The sequence below is a fragment of the Pseudochaenichthys georgianus genome, chromosome 24, assembly GCF_902827115.2.
Source record: "Pseudochaenichthys georgianus chromosome 24, fPseGeo1.2, whole genome shotgun sequence".
Classification (NCBI taxonomy): domain Eukaryota; kingdom Metazoa; phylum Chordata; class Actinopteri; order Perciformes; family Channichthyidae; genus Pseudochaenichthys; species Pseudochaenichthys georgianus.
This window is the reverse complement of record NC_047526.1, coordinates 18,637,614-18,659,945: the sequence shown is the minus strand read 5'-3', so window position 1 is coordinate 18,659,945 and position 22,332 is coordinate 18,637,614. Positions and strand designations below refer to the sequence as shown.

General features: G+C 40.4%; 1 protein-coding gene and 3 pseudogenes across 1 annotated transcript; all 4 read left to right on the top strand.

Moving 5' to 3' along the window:
- The first annotated feature begins 1,302 nt into the window (after positions 1-1,302).
- LOC117439636 (leukotriene B4 receptor 1-like) lies at positions 1,303-12,084 on the top strand (annotated as a pseudogene).
- Positions 12,085-13,750: 1,666 nt separating this feature from the next.
- Positions 13,751-16,531, top strand: LOC117439635 (leukotriene B4 receptor 1-like). Its single transcript, XM_034075622.1, has 2 exons — positions 13,751-13,762; positions 15,538-16,531. Exons 1-2 carry the CDS (start codon positions 13,751-13,753, stop codon positions 16,510-16,512), a joined length of 987 nt encoding a protein of 328 aa, XP_033931513.1. The 3' UTR covers positions 16,513-16,531.
- Positions 16,532-17,675: 1,144 nt separating this feature from the next.
- Positions 17,676-18,605, top strand: LOC117439634 (leukotriene B4 receptor 1-like; annotated as a pseudogene).
- A 1,355-nt stretch (positions 18,606-19,960) lies between these two features.
- LOC117439632 (leukotriene B4 receptor 1-like) lies at positions 19,961-21,023 on the top strand (annotated as a pseudogene).
- The last annotated feature ends 1,309 nt before the right edge of the window (positions 21,024-22,332 follow it).

The following is a 22,332-nucleotide window of genomic DNA, read 5'->3' as shown; positions in this document are numbered from 1 at the left end:
TTCAGCCGCAGACCCCATGTCGCCTCTTTATGTGCGTCGCTAAGTTCCTCGTACTACTTGTGTACTTTAAAGCCGCATGGCATCGTTTACAATTAGCGAGCGATTTTTCAAGTTGACCGTCTTTCTTGAAAAATCTGAGGTGTTGCCAAACATTTGATTTGTAGGTATTTTTCGGTGCACTGTGTTTCTCTTTCTCCTCGACTTCCATGTGTGTTGATAACTGAGACTCTCGGCCTCCGTAGTGCGAAGCAAAGATCAAAGATCGTCTTTGCTGAGTGTTGACAGGATGAGGGGATATTATATGAATGAATCGTTTTTTTACCGATGCAAAGACGCTACAATCGATGCATCGCAAGTTCAACCCAAACTGTAGCCGATGTGCACTCTTTCAACCGGTGCACTCGCATCTTGAACGTTTATGCCGGTGCACCGATGCAAATCGGTGAATCTTAACATCCCTAATGGATACATCTCTCAACACCCATATGAACAGATTTACTTTTTCTTTCAACATTTATTTGAACAGCAAGTGGAGGCAAAAGTGACTGCACCCAAAATAATAAACCTGCTAGCTAACTAGCCTTAACTCAGTAACAGAATGTGGGCAACACATTGCCCCCTCCCCTATGCAAGCCCCTCCCTTTGAACCCAGGGCTTGCTACAATACTGCATACTGTATACACAAACTATACAAAAACGCCTTTACGCTTTGGAGCTTGTTTATCCATCTGTAAGTAACTGCCAGCTAGGTCTCTCAGTCACTCACTCCTGATCGTTCACTGCGCAGTGACAGCTGCTACGGGCCTGATGTGTGAAAGTTAAACTATCTGATAGATAGCACATAGATAGAACATAGGTAGAAAAAAAACAACTCCCGGTATTCCCAATGGCCAGTCCACCCCTGGCCCAAACCTTCCACCAGGAAGCAGCTCCAACGTTTTTTGGGCTTTGCAAATTTCTATCGCCGGTTCATCAGAGACTACAGTCGTGTTGCCGGTCCTCTCAACCAACTTACCTCCCCAGCAATCCCCTTCTCATGGACTACTCAGGCTGAGGCTGCCTTCTCTGAGCTGAAGAGACGTTTCCCTCGGCCCCTATACTTACGAATCCTGACCCATCTCTTCAGTTTATTGTTGAGGTTGATGCATCCAACACCGGTGTGGGGGCTGTTCTATCACAACGCTCAGTCTCTGATCAAAAGCTTCACCCTTGTGCTTTTTTTTCCCGACGACTGACAACCCCTGAGCGCAACTATGATGTTGGCAACAGGGAGTTGCTTGCTGTAAAGCTTGTGCTGGAAGAATGGAGGCACTGGCTGTAAGGCTCTGAACATCCATTCATTGTGTGGACAGACCACAGGAACCTGGTCTACATACAAACTGCCAAACGACTAAACTCCCGTCAGGCACGCTGGGCATTGTTTTTTGGCAGGTTCAACTTCACCCTTACCTACCGACCTGGTTCTAGAAACCTTAAACCTGACGCATTGTCCCGGCAGTTTGCAGTGGATCAGGACCCCATAGTTCCTGACACCATAATCCCCGCTACCAGAGTGGTGAGCGCTGTGACATGGGAGATTGAGAACTCAGTGAGGAATGCACAGAGAGACCAGGCAGATCCAGAAAATGGTCCCGATAACCGTTTGTTTGTACCTGACTCTGTCCACTCACAGGTTCTCCTATCGGCCCATGCTTCCCGCTTTGCCTGCCACCCGGGTGTGAATCGGACCCTATCCCTCCTGAGACGACACTTCTGGTGGCCTTCCATGGAAGCGGACTCTCGAGCCTTTGTGCTGGTCTGCACTGTCTGCGCCCGTAGCAAGTCTTCACACCAGGCTCCTATCGGTCTACTCCAGCCTCTCCCAGTCCCTAGTCGTCCCTGGAGTCACATCGGCCTAGAATTTATTACCGGCCTCCCGGTTCCACAGGGTAACTCAACCATTCTCACTATTGTCGATCGCTTTTCAAAAGCTGTTCATTTTGTGCCTCTTCCTAAACTCCCCACAGCCTCTGGAACTGCTGACGTCCTAGTCAATCATGTGGTCCGGCTTCATGGCATTCCAACAAACATTGTTTCCGACCGAGGGGCCACAGTTCATATCTCAGGTATGTAAAGAATTCTGTCGAGCACTTGGAGCATCTGTCAGTTTCTCCTCAGGCTATCATCCTCAGACTAACGGGCAGGCCGAAAGGGCCAATCAGGTCCTTGGAGTTGCACTTCGCTGTGTCACCTCCTGGAATCCCACCTCCGGGACCTTACGTCTGCCCTGAATTGAATACGCTCATAACTCACTGTCTAGTGTTGTCACCGGTATGTCCCCATTTGAATGTTCTCTTGGATATCAATCCCCTTTGTTCCCATGCAGCCCAAGAGGACGAGATCGCAGTTCCCTCTGTCCAAGCCCATCTCCGTCATTGTCGGAGGATCTGGAAGGATGCCCGCTCTGCCCTTCTCTGCTCCGCTGAACGCAATCTGCATATTGCAAACCGCTACCGGACCGCAGCTCCCCAGTTCCAACTGTAAGGGAAACTTCTGTTGCAATGGAAGTTTCCCTTACAAATTGGCATTGTCGGCAGGATACCAAAAGATCTTCAGAGGCTGGTAAGTACATTTCTATTTTGAGATTAGCTTGCCAGTATATGTGGTTGACGGTATCATAAATTACCTGAAAAAACTGAGCTGCTGCAATATTTTTTGGTTTCTCTACTCGTTTGCATTTGAAGGATTAATAAATAACCTTGAAAATCGGTGTCTAGGGGACGTTGTCCTGGCCGACTTTGTGTGAGGAATAACAGATGATTTTAGCAGGCAGAACAACTAGATCAGCAGGTAATAATAACAGAAACGCTACAGAGTCACGCTAATAGAAATATATATAAAAGCATTTATTTTAATTGTGTAGCAGTCAGTTTATAATTTTGCCAGCACTGTTGAGCATTTTCATAAATGTATTTTCATGCCTCTGTGCAAGGTTTAGTCTTTCTATCTGTATAGCCACTGGTGTAACTAAGTTCATAAACTCAACAAATACTATACTTGGGCACTATTTTGAGATACTTGTACTTTATTTGAGTATTTAAATGTTTTGCTACTTTATTCTTCTACTTCTACAGTTCAGAGGTACATGGTGTATTTCTACTCCGCTACATGTATTTCATACCTTTTAGTTACTTTACGGATCTGGATGAATTATGTGAAATTTAATCAAGTGTTAAATCAGACTTTAGTTCCACCTGGAGTAAATCCACAAGCTACCCTGCAGTATACAAAGTCATTCGAACTAGCTGCAACTTTACCAGCTTTGAGAACACTCTCATGATCAATCATTATAAAACACATCATATATATTATTCTGAAATGGACCAATCTGCACAACGACTACCTTTACTGTCGCTATTTCCACTATATTTTGATGAGAATACTTTTATACTTTTACTTGAGTAACATTTTTGAATGCAGTACTCTTACTGTAGTATTCCTACACTCTGGTACTTCTACTCAAGAACAAGATCTGAGTACTAAAGCTAACGTTAGCCAGAACATTTTTCAGTTCACTTCACGCTCTGCCGCTCCGACAGGGAGCTCTGCTCTGAACACCTGAACGGCCCGTTCTAAATAATTAATAATTAATAATAATAACAGCTGTTCACCAGCGGTCCAGTCTGTAAGAGTCACTCCGGACCACATAATATGCATAGCTGTATAGCTGCTTAAGCTAGACAATTTTAGCGGAAAAGCAGAGCATTATTATATCCAAAAGCAGAGCCGACGGCAGGAAGACTCGAACATTCATTATAATATTGAAAAAAAAAAAAAAAAAAAAAAGAGACGGAGAATAATTTTGCGGTAATACATCCCTATATACATCGATACAACATTACGTGTTGATATAAATCATCACATAATGAAATAAGACCCCACGGTTTGATGATTGATAGGTGTGTGGGCTGTCTTCCATTTTCACACACAGAACAATGGGGGCTATCACCCTTATCCACAATGTAAAGTAATTCATACAGTCTCTTCCCTCTGTGAGGAGCAGCAGGTTCAGCTTCATTTAAATGTGTCGTGTAGTAAATAGATGGATTTATTTTTTTCATCTCAAGAGAGAATGTGTATTTTATGTTAGTATTTCAAAAAATCCCCCCAGACCCGCTGCGGGGGTTGGGTTTTCAGCATGTCAACCTTTTCCTGTGGGGAAATTGCAGGATTGGCTCCAGGTCGTTTTTTTGTTTACTCAACACAAATGTGCCTTTTTATTTCATACAGTTCAATTTGGATTGAGACAGGAAAATAATCCAAACCTCACGCGTGGCGTTTCACCGTCAATGGGGCGATATAGTGTGTATGTAATTACATTTCAAATACTGATTTGAGCCCCACCACTGTATGGGTTAGCCCTACCATAGATTACCCAACACAAATACTCGGGAGCCGATAAGTCAATTAATTGCTTATCATGACAGGCACACAATAAAACAGTGGAAACAAACATGTGTTTGACTTTCATTAGTGAATGAAACTGTGTGCCCTTTTATAGTCTGTGTCCAATATTGTGTATTTGTATATATATTATATATATATCCTAAATATATGCTAAGGTCCCGCTACTGACACGATAGCAGTCATTTCGTGCACATGTGTGTAATTAAACCCATGATATCAAAATCTCACTCCAGCCAGGTACCCAAAGTTGGCAACCTTGCCCATACCCCAATCATATTTGTATTGCAGATCTACATGAATCACACAAACGACCTATTTTGGATTCAAAAGGTGACAAGTTTGCATCCCTGCTTGTTATCCTTTCATTACAGAGCTGGGAAAATGGTGTATTGATTAGATTCTGATCCGTGCAAGTCCTATTTTAACTGACTTTAGTTATAATATTAATGATAATTTGATCTTAACCCATAAGTAATTATTTAAATTAACTCAACGTTTCACATGATGGATTAGTGTTCCACATTTTTCCCACTAATTTGTTTTATGATTGAGCCAATGGTAAAGAGAGACATTGATGACCCTGTGTTCCTTTTGTTGTCTCTGGCCTCGGACGGCTTCACTAAAAAGTCACTCAGTTCTGATCTGCTGCAGTCCGGCTGAGTGCAGTCACAGAGATGCTATGCCTGCTCTACATCAGTGGTTCCCAAATAGTGTGCCGCGGCACACTGGTGTGCCGTGAGGCAAGTCCGGGTGTGCCGTGGGATTTTGTGACAACACGTTATTATTACAATATACAACTACACAAAAATAATTATTTAATTTACTATATCAGTACTTTGTAGGTTTATATGTACGTAATCTGCGCGACTTGCACGTCCACATCTCCACGTGCAGTGCTGCATAACCATGGATGAGTCAGCAATAACTTTCGAGGGTTGGAGGTATGCCCATTATTTTGAGTTCGTCCGAATAATAGACAGGAATATGACGGTGAGGTGCAAACTGTGTCCAGGCCAGAAGCTGTTATCCACTGCTGGAAACACCACGTCAAACCTCAACACACACCTGCAAAGAACACATGCTAAGGTGAAGCTAACGCACACGCTATTTGTTGTTTGTTTATATCACGTAGTCTGTTCTTCTTCTCTGTCTTCCGGTTGTTGCCTGTTTTGAATGACAAATACACACTACCGCCGCCTGCTGGCAAGGAAAGTTATTGCCACTCACGCATGCGCAGTTCGTACGTGCTCGAGTAAAGTAACGAGTTACTTTATGTAGATAGTAACGAAGTAGTGTAATATATGACTTCTTTTTCTTTAAAGTAATATGTAATATATTACATTTTTTTAGTTACGACCCCATCTCTGGAGTTGGCGTTCTCTACTCTGGTTTACATGAAGAACAACAGGAGGTCGCGGCTCTCTGTTGAACAGGACTTGCGAGTGGCCCTCTCCTCAGTGCCACCAAGGATTAAAAAGATCTGCGCGCCCGACAGGCACATGTATCTCACTAATTTGTAAATCGTCAAAATATTTACAATAGCACATGTTTCAATGCTGATTGTTGAAATGTTACATTTATCATTTGTAGTTCAGGACCATGGACAATGCAGCTTCCTTGCATTGACAGTTCTCTGTGCTGAGTTTCCTTTGCCTCATTTTTTATTGTGTGACCTGTCTGGTTTAAATGAGTGTGTTGCTGCTTTGATGAAGCCTAATTTGATAAAGTTTCAAATTAATTTCTGAAATATTTCGTTAATAAATATTTCATGAGTAATATAGTTGTCTTTGTCACATTTTATTTGGCATTAGTAAATAATTAGGCACATTTACAGATATTTTACATGATATGAGTGATAACACGTGTTATAAGGGCTATTTTGCACAATTTTGCCTTGAGATTTGTACTTGTCCTTTGGTGTGCCTTGGGCACAACACGTTTGGGAACCACTGCTCTACATGACATTAATGGTCTGGTCCGAGAATGGACACCATTTCCTGCTCCCAGAGAGAATGACATTCCTCAAACTTAACTTTACAAGCCGTTGATACTGTCTCACATGGGTCTGCTCCCCCCCACCGAGCCATGAACTGAAAGCTTGACGTCTGCTCTGAACACTTGGAACTGTCACACCAGCACCAAACCCTTGGGTCAGTCAGATGAGACTAACGACTTCACTTAGGGCATAAGGGTCAGAAATATGACTCTCGTTACCACGGAGTGGTTTGTTTGTTTTTTTAAGGCTATCCACACTGCTATGCAGAGGATGCCTGTAAGATTGGCAAGCTGTGAAAAGCCCCTACTATTTTTGGTATAGGCCTGATGTCAGGGGCCTCTTACTGTCTACTTCTACATGTATTTACATTATATAGACCATGTTTCCACCTGGTGAAACTAGAGGCTGCACGGAACTTAAGCTAAAAAAAAAAATACAACCATTCTGTTCTGCTCTAACGATTCAATTTATAGATTCTATATCAAAATAGTTTGTTTTTGTTGTTTCCAAGGATAACGTCACCTTAAGTGGAGGAATGCAAACCTGTTTTCAAATGTAAGGTTTTGAATTTGTTTGACATTTCTCAGTAATGACACCCTCAGGCGCCCACTATCTTTCATGCTATGCCTTCAGTGGTAACTCAGATGTTAAGGGGGTTGAAGCTTTTCCTCCCAAATCGGCTATGCTTTGTTTTTTCAACAAAGGTATGCATTTCCTGCATAATATATGTTTCTCACAATTGTTTTTGTTAGTTGCGCACAGCTGATACTGAGTTTTCTCGAGTGATGGATTATGACCTCTACCATGCTTACATGGACTCGTATGTTTTATTTCATATCTAACTGAAGTAAGAGAGAATAGAGAGAGATATGAAAGAGATGGGAGATGAGGATGAGAGAGGGATGTGGAAGAGAGAATAGAGAGATGAGGATAAGAGAGGGATAAGGAAAGAGAGAAGAGTTATTTGCAAGTTGCATGCTGATACTGAGTTTTCTCGATTAATAGCTTATAGACAATACCATGTTTAAATAGACTCCTACGTTGTTATTACATTATGTGAGATATGTAAGAAAAGGGAGGGGAGAGTCAATTATATGTGAGTAATTGATCTCATATTGAAACATTCATTTCTCAGACCTATGTTTTATGGAAGAGGAAATGTACTCCTGATAAACTAATCTTTTATCAAACGGTAAATGGTGAATTAATATAACATTTAGAATCATTGAGAAAGGGTTATATCCACAGGGACTAGCTCACATTTAACTTAAAATAAAATTTCTCTGCTTTGGACTGATGAGTATATGATTCTTGCATGTTAAATGACTAACACAAACCTTACATTTATGCATGTGCATGTGTCAGGAAGGCTCCCAAATAATTCTGAGGGAGGGGCCTATCCTATTTTTGTAATTGAATGATAATGTGCTAATCCATTACCTTGAGTTGTCTGCACTCAGGAAAACATCTCTATCAAGTGTTAACCCAATAACTAGGACAGCTCTGAAGGCCAAGGGTCAGAGAGAGAGGATCATACTCTCCGGCTGCAGAGGGCACCCCCAACCACGGGCAAGGAGGCACGAGGTCTTTCGAGATGAGAGGATTCTAATCTTCAACTTTCTGATGGGATGGGATGCTTCTTCATCTTTCTGCTCAGACAACTCTGCAGGACGAGCGATGGCTTCAGAGGCTTCATGTTTCTTGGAGGAGCAGATTTCTTCCTAAACATTTTCCATCACGGGTCGGGGCATCTGGATGTGCCACTTGGAATAGGCTCTGCTCTCAAGCAGATAGCAGAAGGAATGCAGGCAGATGAGCCTCTGTTTCACTGGGAAATCATAAAGTGCTCACTGAATGAGCCACAAAAAGCAGAGCAATTGGGGGGGGTTTGAAATATGGTGCTCTGATGAGAAGAGTTTTGAGCCAATCAGCACCTCAGTGCTAATCTACAGTATCAGGATGCCTTCACACACCAGACATTCTGTGTCATAAAGAAAGGAGAAGAACGAGTCAGGACAACATGTTCTTCTAGCTCTCGTACAAAGATAACGTTTGAATTGAATGACCAGATGATTACAGATGTACAATTAATGATTGTTTTTATATTTCCGATGAACAGATATGTGTTAAATAATGGTGACAAATATATTTTGTCAGATCAGATTACACTTTCACACTAAACAAAATAAATTAATTGATATTTTCAGATTTATAAGGTATTGAACAATAAGATATTTCTAATATTATAACAGACAATGTTACTATCCTTAATCATTACCAGGTAAAATGTACAACAAGGAAACCAGATTACCAGGTTCCCAATCCAGGTGTTACTGCATGCACATTTTCTGGACCAGATAGAAAAAACAAATGTTCTATCCACTCCCACTTAAACAATCAGAAGGTGATGTAGATTTTTCAAAAAAGGCCTTAATCACTCATTTTAAACGAGCAACCTTTACAGTACGAGGGCTTAGTCTCTCTCATTGTTGATACAGTAAATAAAAATTACCGGCCTGACGGTTTCAAACGAATAGATGTTTTGATTTTTCCTTGAATAAAGAACAGATGTTTTGATTTTTTCCTTCCTCAGGTTTATACAATAAAATGCCTGATTTTTCCTTTTCAGATTTTGAACAAATGTATTTGAATAAAATGTATGTGCTACTACTAAGTGCCTTACTCTTGTAACCGTAAAGTAATGTTAAAGATTGAGGACACTGTAACTTTACAGATCACAGATTGATCAATTCATCACTGTGAATGTATACCTTAACTGGGAATTGTAGCTGGATCTCTCAAAATTCTGATTTCATACCTCAATTGGATTTCTTGTAATCCTAAATTCTAATTGTGTTTTAATAAGTAATTGCCTTGAAGTGAATCTTTGAGATGTAAGCTGATTTTGAATTTGTGTTTGATGAATGAGATTAACTGAGTGATAAATGATAAAAGATCTTATTTTGAAACATATATTTTACTATTATATTTTTGTATTTCATGTGTGTTTATTATTGTGCTTTTGACAAAAGAAGTCAAACACTGAAGAGAGATGATTTTTCTATTATGATTGACTGTGTTCATTCATGGTGATTGAAATGTTTTCAATCTTGTTTTACTTGTTGATGTAATTGATGTATGTGAGCCCACACAACTCTGAAGACGTTTATTGATTAAGGGACTGAAATATTCTAATCTAATTGGTTATCATAAATTGATAAAAAGGAAGGAACTGTCAGAGAATATTTTAATGACATCTCTTTGTGTTTTAAGATTCTCAGTCTTTCTCACATTTCTCCTGCAAGTAAATTCTCAGGAAGACACATGTCAAAAGGTCTTCTGCCTTTCCTGTGGGAGGAAGGGTTAACTGCCCGATGCAGTTACGAGACAAACAATCTTTGTTTGTCCATCTGTTATCGATTTAGAGTAAAAGCCCGCGCTTCTAAGCTCCGCCCCTTCTCAGAGACCAGGTCCGAGCGGTTCTTTCTTTGTGTGGGCAGAATTGATTTGGCAGCCTGCATTGACAGTGCAAGTTGCTTTGTTAATCCTCCGGCCGTATTAAACTCTCAATAAATCCCAGTGTTTGACATTCAGAACTCCTGCTCCTCCCGTGTCTCTCTGAGTCCTGACTTCCATTGCAACAGAAGTTTCCCTTACACCAACCAGGTCAGAAAGTTTGGCTTTCTTCTAAAAATATTTCTTTACAAGCTGAGTCTAAGAAGTTGAAACCACCCTATGTGATCGAGCGCATAATCAATCAATCTGCTGTTAGACTCAAGCTGCCTCCCTCCATGATAATTCACCCCACCTTTCATGTGTCCCAGTTGAAACCAGTGTTTTCCAGCCCTTTGTGCCCTCCAGCCCTTTGTGCCCTCCAGCCATCTCCCCTCCACCCACCCTTGTTATTGATGATCACCCGGCCTACATGGTCCGACGGCTGTTGGACATTCGCCGCCGGGGCCGTGGGTACCAGTATCTGGTCGATTGGGAGGGTTATGGTCCTGAAGCTCATTCTAGGTCCCTCTCTCATTCGGGACTTTCACAGAGACCACCCAGACAAGCCTGGTCGTTCACCTGGAGGCTCCCGTTGAGGGGGGGGGGGGGATACTGTCACGGTCCAAACTGTGTCCCTGCATATCTACTCCAGTCTCCCAGCAACTCACCGCCAGATTGTTTTCTACACCAGTGGTATTGCATCCTCCTGGCTGCTCAATTCAGTTATCTTTTCTGTGTGTTATTCTGTACTTTTTGTAATTAGTTTCTCCTTGTGCTTCCAGTGCCATTGACCACCAGAGCTTCCAGCCAACCTGCCTGCTTCTTCCTTCACCATACCTGCCTGCCTTGTTCTCAGTCCAGTCTGAACTGCCTACCCCCACTGCGGACCTCCATAGTCTCCAAACCTGCCTGAGTCTCCGAACAATAAACCATTTAAACATCTTAAGTCATTGCCTGCGCCTGGGTCCTGTTTAAAACAAAATCCTAACAGAAAATTGCATTATACATAGGTTCTTTTATTTTTTGTGTGGTGAAAGCTGTTCAAGGAAACAGATTATGAGGAAATGTATCATATAATGAGGCCAAGCAAAACTATGCAGCCATGAAAAACATAATTTGCATTTAGATATGTAGCCTTGGCATTTCCTCTTTAATTCTGTCCTCTTTATCCTGTGTAACACTCCATCATCACTCACTCGGTACCCAACACTCAGCTTGTCTAGCACCAAGTTTGCAGCATGGAAGAATTCAACTCCTCTCTGGTCACCTTTACCATCTCCTCCACTCCTGATCATCCATCTACTGCCTCATGGGTCTCCATCCGTTTGGTCCCAGCGGTGGTGCTGTCCATCTGCTTCTTGTTGGGAGTTCCTGGGAATATTGCTGTGATCATCCTCAAACCAAACTGGCAGCACCTGTCCAGTCTGAGCCAGAGTCTGATGCTGAATTTGGCCATATCAGATCTGATCTGCCTGCTCCCCCTGCCTCTGTGGATTTACACTTTGCTGAAAGGCTGGACTCTCGGCCTGGTGGCCTGTAAACTCCTCACGTATCTCATGTTGTGCAGCCTCTATTCTAGCATGCTTTCGGTGACACTGCTGAGTATCCAGCGCTACCTACAGGTGGTGCACCGGCAGAACATTTTTGATCGTGTAGGAAAGATGAGGCTTCTGGTTCTGCTCTGGCTGGTTACCGTGATCCTGTCTATTCCTGCTTTAGTGATCCGACAGGTGATCAAAGACCAGCATGGGACATTCTGCACAGATTCCCATGCTCCCCCTTCCCAGCAGGTGGCTGTGCTGCTGCCAGAGTGCCTCATAGGATTTGTTTCAATTTCGTTTGTGGCCTTTTCATACATTGGTGTCCAGAGAAAAGTGAACCAGACAGCTTTCTTCAACAACCCACAGACGACCCGGCTCATTACAAGTATCATTGTGACCTTTTTTATCCTATGGATGCCATATTACATCACAAACGTACTTGGTGTGGCAGCTATTCTCCTAAAAAATGACGGCCTATGGAAGTTTTGCTTGAACAGCTGGAACATTTTTGGAGCATTGGTATTTGTGAATAGCTGCCTTAATCCCCTCCTTTATGCTTTTGCTTTAAAAAACACGTGCACTTTGTGCGGAGAAAGGGAACATTAGTGCTGTTGGTTATACAAAGATGCCGATATTAGAGTAGCCTCTCACCAAACTGAAGTTATTTTGTATATTTTGTTGTGTTTTTATTTAGGTCTTAATGTGTCCACAATCACATGTAAAAATGTGTCTTTGACTGTGTATATATTTGCACACATATTTTTATATTTTATACTCTATATTCATTGTTTTTATATTCGGGATAGTGGGAAACAGTATTTCGATCTCTCTGTCTGTACACACAAACTGGAAGATTGACATTAAAGTTGACTTTGAAGTTGTTGTAGCTATATTTCACACAGACACAGGATCTTGATTGAAAATTAACCATTCTCTAATAACTCCCCGTATTTGTTTTTCTGACCTGATATGTTTGTGCTCAGGCACATAGAACACACGTCGGGAGGGCAACACACGCCTACGTACACACACACACACACACACACACACACACACACACACACACACACACACACACACACACACACACACACACACACACACACACACACACACACACACACACACACACACACACACACACACACACACACACACACACACACACACAAATAAAAGGTACATTACTAGTTATACAGACAGTTTTTTGTACTTCAAAAGACAGCTGTGTTTAGTGTCTATTGCAAACACGGAATGCAAATGACATGCAAAGTTTATCCTTCACTGAAAAAACTGAAACGTTCAACAAAACCACATAACTGCATTAGGTTAGTTGAAAGCAATAATATTAGGTTGAACATGTTTAAACTTAATATTATTTATTTTAATAAAAGTTTCAGTTTTTTCAGTGTTGGACACCAGAACCGCCTCTGAATAGGACTTGTGGCAAGATTAATTTTCTCAAAATATTAAAGGTTTGATTAAGATAGTTATATTTATATAATTTATAAAATGGTGAAAATTATTTTTGAAATACACAGTTTGAGGAAAATATATATGATTTATAATCGCTTATATATCAGAATTGGGATGTGTGAAAATGCTTTTACTTCTACATGATCTAAATACTGGGTAACACTTTATATTAAGGTACACAAATTAACCATCAACTAGTTGTTAATTAACATGCATATTAGCAGTATATTGAGTCTTTATTAGTCATTATAAAACACTTATTAATGCCTTGTTCTACATGACCATATTCTACAAGTAATAAGCCATTAGTTGAGAGTTTTTCCTCAATAACCCTTTAATTAGTGCTTATTTATTGCAAGTAAGGAAGTTGTTGTACATGAGTTTTGGTCTTAATATGCGCTGCTCAATATGGGCCTAATAAGGCAGTAGTAGCACAAGAATAGTAATTCTCCCATAATAACACTTAATAAATATGATCTATTCTTATGTAACAAGATATTACACTATACAGTAAGTGTTAATTTTGTCTAAATAACTCAAAATTAGGTATTTATATCTTATAATATGTTTTGGGGTATTGACAGTTCAGCTACCAATAGCAAGGTGATCTTGACCTGTATGTTTCATATTTGCACATTTATATTTTTGTAAAATTTGTACTGAAGGTTAGACAGGAAACCGGGTACAGGAAGTAGGAGAAAGTGAACTGGCATGGCAGTAGACATCCATGAGTACACTGCCACTAATTTTCCCTATGCAACCTGAAGAGTAAAAGGGTCAAGTCCGTCAGAAAGCAATGACTGTAAATGTGAGCCTTACACTTACACTGTAAGGATTAGTAACATGTATTGTGTTTATGTGATGACATTTGGAGATTTTTAAACACAATGAGAAAATGCGTTAGCATTCGCACTAGCATTTGCGTTCGCCAGGTCACACAGTATGATCACAAATACATAAACTCTATTAAAAATCTGTTTTTATTAAAAAGTACAGGCTGCATATGTGTACTCAGCCTTGGAGAAACTTGCCATGTTTTGGTATGTGTCTGAACCTCTCTTTCGTGGTTAATTAATTAAACAGATATTTCAACGTGCCTACTTTGTTCATGTACTGTTGAGGTTCATTTCAGTAGTTGTGTACTATAATGTATTTACAAAGTGTGAAGAGGAGGCAACTTTAGAATAGGGAACCTGTTCAGGTCAATTAGAGTCAAACTACTAGCTTATTGGTTATGAACAAGACTTCACTTTAAAATAGGGAACATATTATTAGATAGTAATACCTAATTAGAGTCAAACTACTAGCTTATTGGTTATGAACAAGACTTCACTTTACAATAGGGAACATATTATTAGATAGTAATACCTAATTAGAGTCAAACTACTAGCTTATTGGTTATGAACAAGACTTCACTTTACAATAGGGAACATGTTCTTAGATGGAAATACCTAATTGGAGTCAAACTACTAGCTTATTGGTTATGAACAAGACTTCACTTTAAAATAGGGAACATGTTCTTATATATAAATACCTAATTTTGAGTTGTTTAGACTTAATGAACACTTGTAGTTTCATGTCTTGTTACACCGCCTGCGACTCCCTATCTCTCGGCACTACAATGTCTTGTTACATAAGAATAGATCATATTTGTTAGGTGTTATTATGGGAGAATTACTATTCTTGTGCTACTACTGCCTTATTAGGCCCATATTGGGCAGCGCATATTAAGACCAAAACTCATGTACAATAAGTTCCTTACTTGCAACAAATAAGCACTAATTAGAGGGTTATTGAGGAAAAACTCTCAACTAATGGCTTATTACTTGTAGAACAAGGCATTAATAAGTGTTTTATAATGACTACTAAAGAGCCAATATACTGCTAATATGCATGTTAATTAACAACTAGTTGATGGTTAATTTGTGTACCTTACTATAAAGTGTTACCAAATATTGTTTTCCATTTACTGTAGCAAGTGTGCTTCAAGAGTGCAAAAGGTTCCATGCCATTTCATGTGGTCAATAAAGTCAAAGCTCCATTTAATGCATCGTGTCTAATTTGATCAGTGTAGTTCATGTGAAGTGTGACTCATCGGAAACAAAAAGGCATGAACAGGCATACCATTTCATGAGAATAGACATACTGAGTTCCAAAAGTGGAAGTTTTCGGACGTGACTGCCCTTTTGTATACATTTGATACACGTCTATAATCCATGCACTGACCAAAGCTAGCCTGGTTTTCTTAGTATACAACCAAATCACTGATCCAAATAACGGTTGGATAGATAAACAAAACTCTTGTGATTTAGATAGAAACATCATATTTTGTATGTAGAGTAAGCTGTTCGCCTCACAAATTATAATCATTGGACATACTGTAGTATAATTCTAATCATCACTTTTCAGTGCAAGACATTGATGATGATACGAAAAAAATTCACCACATTCACTGGTGGCACCTGAAAGAAACATACAAACACTTTTGCTATATATAGAAAATAAAATACAAATAGGACTCAGGTTTTAATTTGACTTCTCTGGAAGAGTGGTGGTGAAGACTGTTTCCTGTTTCTGTGAAAGCCTGACACAGTTCCTATATCTCACTCGCTGCCCAACTTTCAGCTTGTCTGGCAGCAAGTTTGCAGCATGGAACAACTCAACTCCTCTGCGGCCACCTTTAACATCTCCTCCACTCCTGGAGATCCATCTCATGCATCCTGGGCCTCCATCAAACTGGTCTCTGTAGTGGTGGTGTCAATATGCTTCCTGCTCGGAGTTCCTGGAAATATTGCTGTGATCATCCTCAAGCCAAACTGGCAGCACCTGTCCAGTCTGAGCCAGAGTCTGATGCTGAATTTGGCCATATCAGATCTGATCTGCCTGCTCCCCCTGCCTCTGTGGATTTACACTTTTGTGAAAGGCTGGACTCTCGGCCTGGTGGCTTGTAAGCTTCTGGCATATTTCATGTACTGCAGCCTCTATTCTAGCCTCCTGACAGTGACAGTGCTGAGTGTCCAGCGCTACCTACAGGTGGTGCACCTGCAGAAAATCTTTGACCGGGTTGGAAAGAGGAGGCTTCTGGTTCTGCTCTGGTTGGTTACCATGATCCTGTCTATCCCTGCTTTAGTGGTTCGACATGTGATCAAAGACCAGCATGGGACAGACTGCCACTTCCAGTACTCTTCCCAGTCCCAGCAGGTGGCTGTGATGCTGACAGAGACCCTGACCGGATTTGTTGCAATTTCTGTTGTGGCATTTTCATACATGGGCCTCCACAGAAAAGTGAACCAGGCAGCTTTCTTCAACAACCCACAGACGACCCGGCTGGTCACAAGTATCATTGTGACCTTTTTTGTTCTATGGATGCCATATCATATCACAAATGTACTTGGTGTGGCAGCAATTTCACTCAAAAAGGAAAGATTTTTGAAGTTTTGCATGGACAGCTGGTACACTGTTTCAGCATTGGTGTTTGTTATCAGCAGCCTTAATCCACTTCTTTATGCGTTTGCTTCTAAAAACATGTGCACTGTGTGCCAAGAAAGTACATATTGATACTGTTGTAAATGCAGAAGCTTGCTGTTAAATAAAGTGTAATTATTTGACATAGTATGATTGGAAATGCCAGATATGACTAATGTCGCTGGTGTGCGAACATATTGGCTTAAAAACGAGGGACTGAGGAAGTCACTTATCTATTGCAGAACCTTTGTGATGTTAAAATAATTTACAGAAATAACCCCACCATTACTAGTGTAACTTAGTCTAAAGATATCAGCTGATACACAGCTTGTTTTACCCACAATTCTAGTCAATTCTTCCACAAAATTATTACTGTTATGATACTGAAAGAGGATGTTTGTGGTTAGCAATCAGAGTAAATCATCTGCATCTCAAGCACACCATTAGAGTCAATGTCTAAAAATATATTTTTGTTCATCTCTATGTATTGGTTGTGTTCAATGTTTAATGTTGTTCACTTAGCTTTATTGTTGTGATCTCTTTCAAGTCAGATATTTGAGTAGCCCCTCACCACACCGTTAAGTTGTTGTCAACAAAAATTCACACAGATGCAGGATTTTGGATGCAATTTACCATTCTTACCATTACCATTCAGAATTTAAAAACACACACACTTCCTTTTTTCAGTCTAGATCATTTGTTGAAAGAATATTTGTGTGTTTACCATTAGAATCGTTTTTAATAAATGCTTTTTAATATAAATGTTGGTCTGTTATTAATGTTGTACAAGAGTGAATGCTGCCAACCTCTACTATTGATGACTCCAGAATCCTTCAACCTTGTTAAGCTAGTGATATGGTCATTTGTTGTTGTAATCATCATTTTAATCAGTATTCACATAAAAAAAATTGATATTTGGATATATTTTATTCAACTACATTAATTGGCTATCAATGTTCTTTTCCGAAGGGTAGTTCCCCAAGTAACTTTAATATTAATTAAAGTTATTATATGCAGGAACATCTTAAAGAACAATGCAGACCCTGGTGTCTGTATCTGCAGAGATCCTGCGGTTTAGTTTTAATTATTTTGTGTTAAATGCTTTAACTTTAACACACTGTTTTAATATGTGGAGTCTTTACTGTTGAATAATATCTAGATATTAATTTTTTGTTTTACTTCTCTTGAGGTGTTGTGGTGAAAACTGTTTCCTGTGTTCTTGTTGTAAGTCTGACAAAGTTGCGATCACTCACTCGATGCCCAACACTCAGCTGGTCTAGCAGCAAGTTTGCAGCATGGAAGAATTCAACTCCTCTCTGGTCACCTTCAACATCTCCTCCACTCCTGATCATCCATCTCCTGCCTCCTTCTGGGTCTCCATCCGTTTGGTCCCAGCGTTTGTGGTGTCCATCTGCTTCTTGCTGGGAGTTCCTGGGAATATTGCTGTGATCATCCTCAAACCAAACTGGCAGCGTCAGAGTCTGATGCTGAATTTGGCCATATCAGATCTGATCTGCCTGCTACCCCTGCCTCTGTGGATTTACGCCTTACTGTACGGCTGGACTCTCGGCCTGGTGGCTTGTAAGCTTCTGGCGTATCTAATGTACTGCAGCCTTAGCCTCCTGACAGTGACAGTGCTGAGTGTCCAGCGCTACCTACAGGTGGTGCACCTGCAGAAAATCTTTGACGGGGTTGGAAAGAGAAGGCTTCTGGTTCTGCCCTGGCTGGTTACCATGATCCTGTCTATCCCTGCTTTAGTGGTTTGACAGCTGATCAAACAACAGTATGGGACAGACTGCCACTTCCAGTACTCTTCCCAGTCCCAGCAGGTGGCTGTGATGCTGACAGAGACCCTGACCGGGTTTGTTGCAATTTCTGTCGTGGCATTTTCATACATGGGCCTCCACAGAAAAGTGAACCAGGCAGCTTTCTTCAACAACCCACAGACGACCCGGCTGGTCACAAGTATCATTGTGACCTTTTTTGTTCTATAGATGCCATATCATATCACAAATGTACTTGGTGTGGCAGCAATTTCACTCAAAAATGAAAGAGTTTTGAAGTTTTGCATGGACAGCTGGTACACTGTTTCAGCATTGGTGCCTATGATCAGCTGCTTTAATCCACTTCTTTATGCATTTGCTTCTAAAAACATGTGCACTGTGTGCGGAGAAAGGGAACATTAGTGCTGTTGATAATGGAGTAGCTCAATGTGTCAGGTAGTGTAATTACTTGATTTTGCATGATCTGAAATAACATTACATAATGCAGAACTTTTTGACTTGAAAAGAAAAATATACCCATTAACCTGTGAAACTCAAAAAAGGTGATTTAGTCCAAAGTTCTAACAATATACACAGTTGGAGATATTTATTTTATGATCAATTGTGAGGCTAACCATAGTCTTTCCTCTGATTCTCCAAAAAAACATGTTTTAATTGGTCAGGCAAAGAGTTGAAAGATGAAGACGGTAATGATACAGGCACCCACATATCAATTATTACTGTCATCATACTGAAAGATGATGTTTGTGGTCTGTAAGATTAATTCGAGTGAATCATCTGGAAGTTTAATTTGCATACAAAGTATGAATGTGTAACACAGTAGTGTCATTGTTACTGGACAAAGTAATCTGCAACATTCAATGGAAAGATTAGGACAGCTTTTTTTTGGTAAATGTATTGGTTGGGTTTAATGTTTAATGATGTTCACTGAGTTTCATTGTTGTACTTTTTTAGGTCATATATTAGAGTAGCCTCTCACCACACTGTTAAGTTGTTGGTAGCTATATTGCACACAGACACAGGATATTGCATGCATTTTAACATTCTCTTTACTAACTCTCCACATTTTTGTTCTGACCTGACACGTTTGTTTATGCTCAGGCACACACACACACACACACACACACACACACACACACACACACACACACACACACACACACACACACACACACACACACACACACACACACACACACACACACACACACACACACACACACACACACACACACACACACACACACACACACACACACACACACACACACACACACACACACACACACACACACACTATCACGCACACTTCCTTTTTTTTTTTCCTTCACTTTATCTTTTGTTACATAAATATTTGTGTGCTTATAATTGTGTATCTAATAATAAATGCTCTATATTCCATATGCTGCTCTGTTATTTTTGTTGTACAAGAGTGAATGCTGTAATGCTTCACTGTAAAATCCTTTAACCTAGGTAAGATATCAATATGGTCATAGTTGGTTGGAGTTATTAATTGTATTGTTAAATACATTTCTTAATTTATAGATGAGTACATTTTATGAAACTAAATCAATTGGTTATATTTTTTTCCCTATTCAAAGGGTAGTTCCTCGAAGGAACTTTAATATGAACTAAATGTATGATTTGCAGGAATGTCCTAAAGAAAAATACAGGCTGATACAAAAGTTATCGCTCTCAGTCATTACTGATGAACTATTAGAAGTGCGTGGCTGAAAGCTGTTTTAAGGGAACCGAATATGGGGAAATGTGTCAGATAATAACAAATTATTTGCATTTAAATATAAAGTACGTTGGCATTTCCTCTTTAGATGTGTCCTCTTTCTCCTGTGTAACACTCAATTATCTCACTCGGTGGCCAACTTTCAGCTGGTCTAGCAGCAAGTTTGCAAAATGGAACAATTCAACTCTTCTCTGGTCCCCTTTAACATCTCCTCCACTCCTGGAGAACCATCTCCTACCTCCTTGGTCTCCATCCGTCTGGTCCCTGTAGTAGTGCTGTCCATCTGCTTCCTGCTGGCAGTTCCTGGGAATATTGCTGTGATCATCCTCAAACCAAACTGGCAGCACCTGTCCAGTCTGAGCCAGAGTCTGATGCTGAATTTGGCCATATCAGACCTGATCTGCCTGCTCCCCCTGCCTCTGTGGATTTACACCTTACTGTACAGCTGGACTCTTGGACTGGTGGCCTGTAAGCTCCTCACGTATTTCATGTTCTGCAGCATCTATTCTAGCCTGCTAACAGTGACATTGCTGAGTGTCCAACGCTACCTACAGGTGGTGAACCTGCAGAATTGCTTGGATCAGGCAGGCAGGAGGAGGCTGCTTGTGCTCCTCTGGCTGGTTACCATGATCCTGTCTATCCCTGCTTTAGTGTTCCGACAGGTGATCGAAGAACAGCATGGGACATCCTGCACAGATTCCCATGCTCCCCCATCCCAGCTGGTGGCTGTGCTGCTGTCAGAGTGCCTCGTAGGATTTGTTTCAATTTCTGTCGTGGCCTTTTCATACATCGGTGTCCAGAGAAAAGTGAACCAGGCAGCTTTCTTCAACAACCCACAGACGGCCTGGCTCATCACAAGTATCATTGTGACCTTTTTTGTTCTATGGATGCCATATTACATCACAAATGTACTTGGTGTGGCAGCTATTCTGCAAAAAAATGATGGCCTATGGAAGTTTTGCTTGAAAAGCTGGAACGCTGTTTCAGGACTCGTATTTGTGATTAGCTGCCTTAATCCATTCCTTTATGCTTTTGCTTTTAAAAATATGTGCACTGTGTGCAAAGAAAGGGAACATTAGTGCTGTTAGTAAGGCAGCATTTTGGGTAATGTAATCTCATGATTAATTATGATCTCAAATAACATTACATAATGCAGAACTTCTATGATGTTAAAAGATACAAAAGAAAATACAAAATCAAGATAATTTATTGTTGTTGCAAAAGGTATTGGCAAAGAACACGACTCCTTTACTTTTGTAAATGTTCATGTATTGATTGGGTTTAATGTGTAATGTTGTTATTTATGTGAATACATGTAACTTGTGTTGGTCTTTGAAGACACACAGAGAGGAAATGCAATGTTCAAAATGGCTTATCACTACCCAGATGTTTTTTTCTGACCTGACACCTGAGGCCTATACTACGAAGCTGGTTCAACCTAACCTGGATATGTTTGAGTTAGCCGGTTGGTCTAATCCAAAACATACGCGCTATCGCTAAACTGTACTACGACCAGTGGTGACTGGTCATTAGGGGCAGCCCCACCTAGTGTCAGCAGAAAGTATTACAAATAATGATTACAAAAAAATGCAAAAAATAAATTAAAAAATATATTAAATATATTTTAAGATCATGTTTAATCATCTGATTCGTCTGTACATTGCTGTTTTAGTCTGTGTTCTTCTAATTAGTGTCTACAGTGTGTGCCTATTGAGCTGTTTAGAGCCATGTGGGACAAAACCCGATCCTGCCCCTCCCTCTCACTGTCTAAGTCAATGGTGACTGTAAAAACTACACTGCGCATGCTCAGAATATTTTCCTTTTTAATGTGTGTGGCAAAAAAATAATGACCATGGGGCAGTGAGTTGCCATCTCCACCATACGTCATCTCACATCATTCAGAGCTGATTGGCTGTAAGTACGTGTGCCGCGAAAAGTGTGGTGTGTGAAGAGGAGACGAGGGAGCTGCAGTGACGCGTCCTAAAACCCGGAAGTAAGCTGCGCATGGCTTCCCTCGACAAAAAATCAATGATATTTCTCCATAGGATTTTAGAAAATAGCTCCAAATAAGATCTATGGGAAACGTAACTGTTAGATAAATGCACGTTTTGTTGCCAATATACTGCTAATATGCATGTTAATTAACAACTAGTTGATGGTTAATTTGTGTACCTTAATATAAAGTGTGCCGTAAAAGGCCCGCACTAGAAACCTGACTTAAGTAAAAGAATGCGAGTATAATCAGCTAAATGTACTTTAAGTATCAAGTAAAAGCACTCATTGTGCAGTGAAATTGTCAGTGTTTTACTATTTTTGGGATGCTTTTAGGTTTTATATTACTGCTGCATTAATGTGTATGTTGCATTTGACTCCTGTGCATGGTAATGA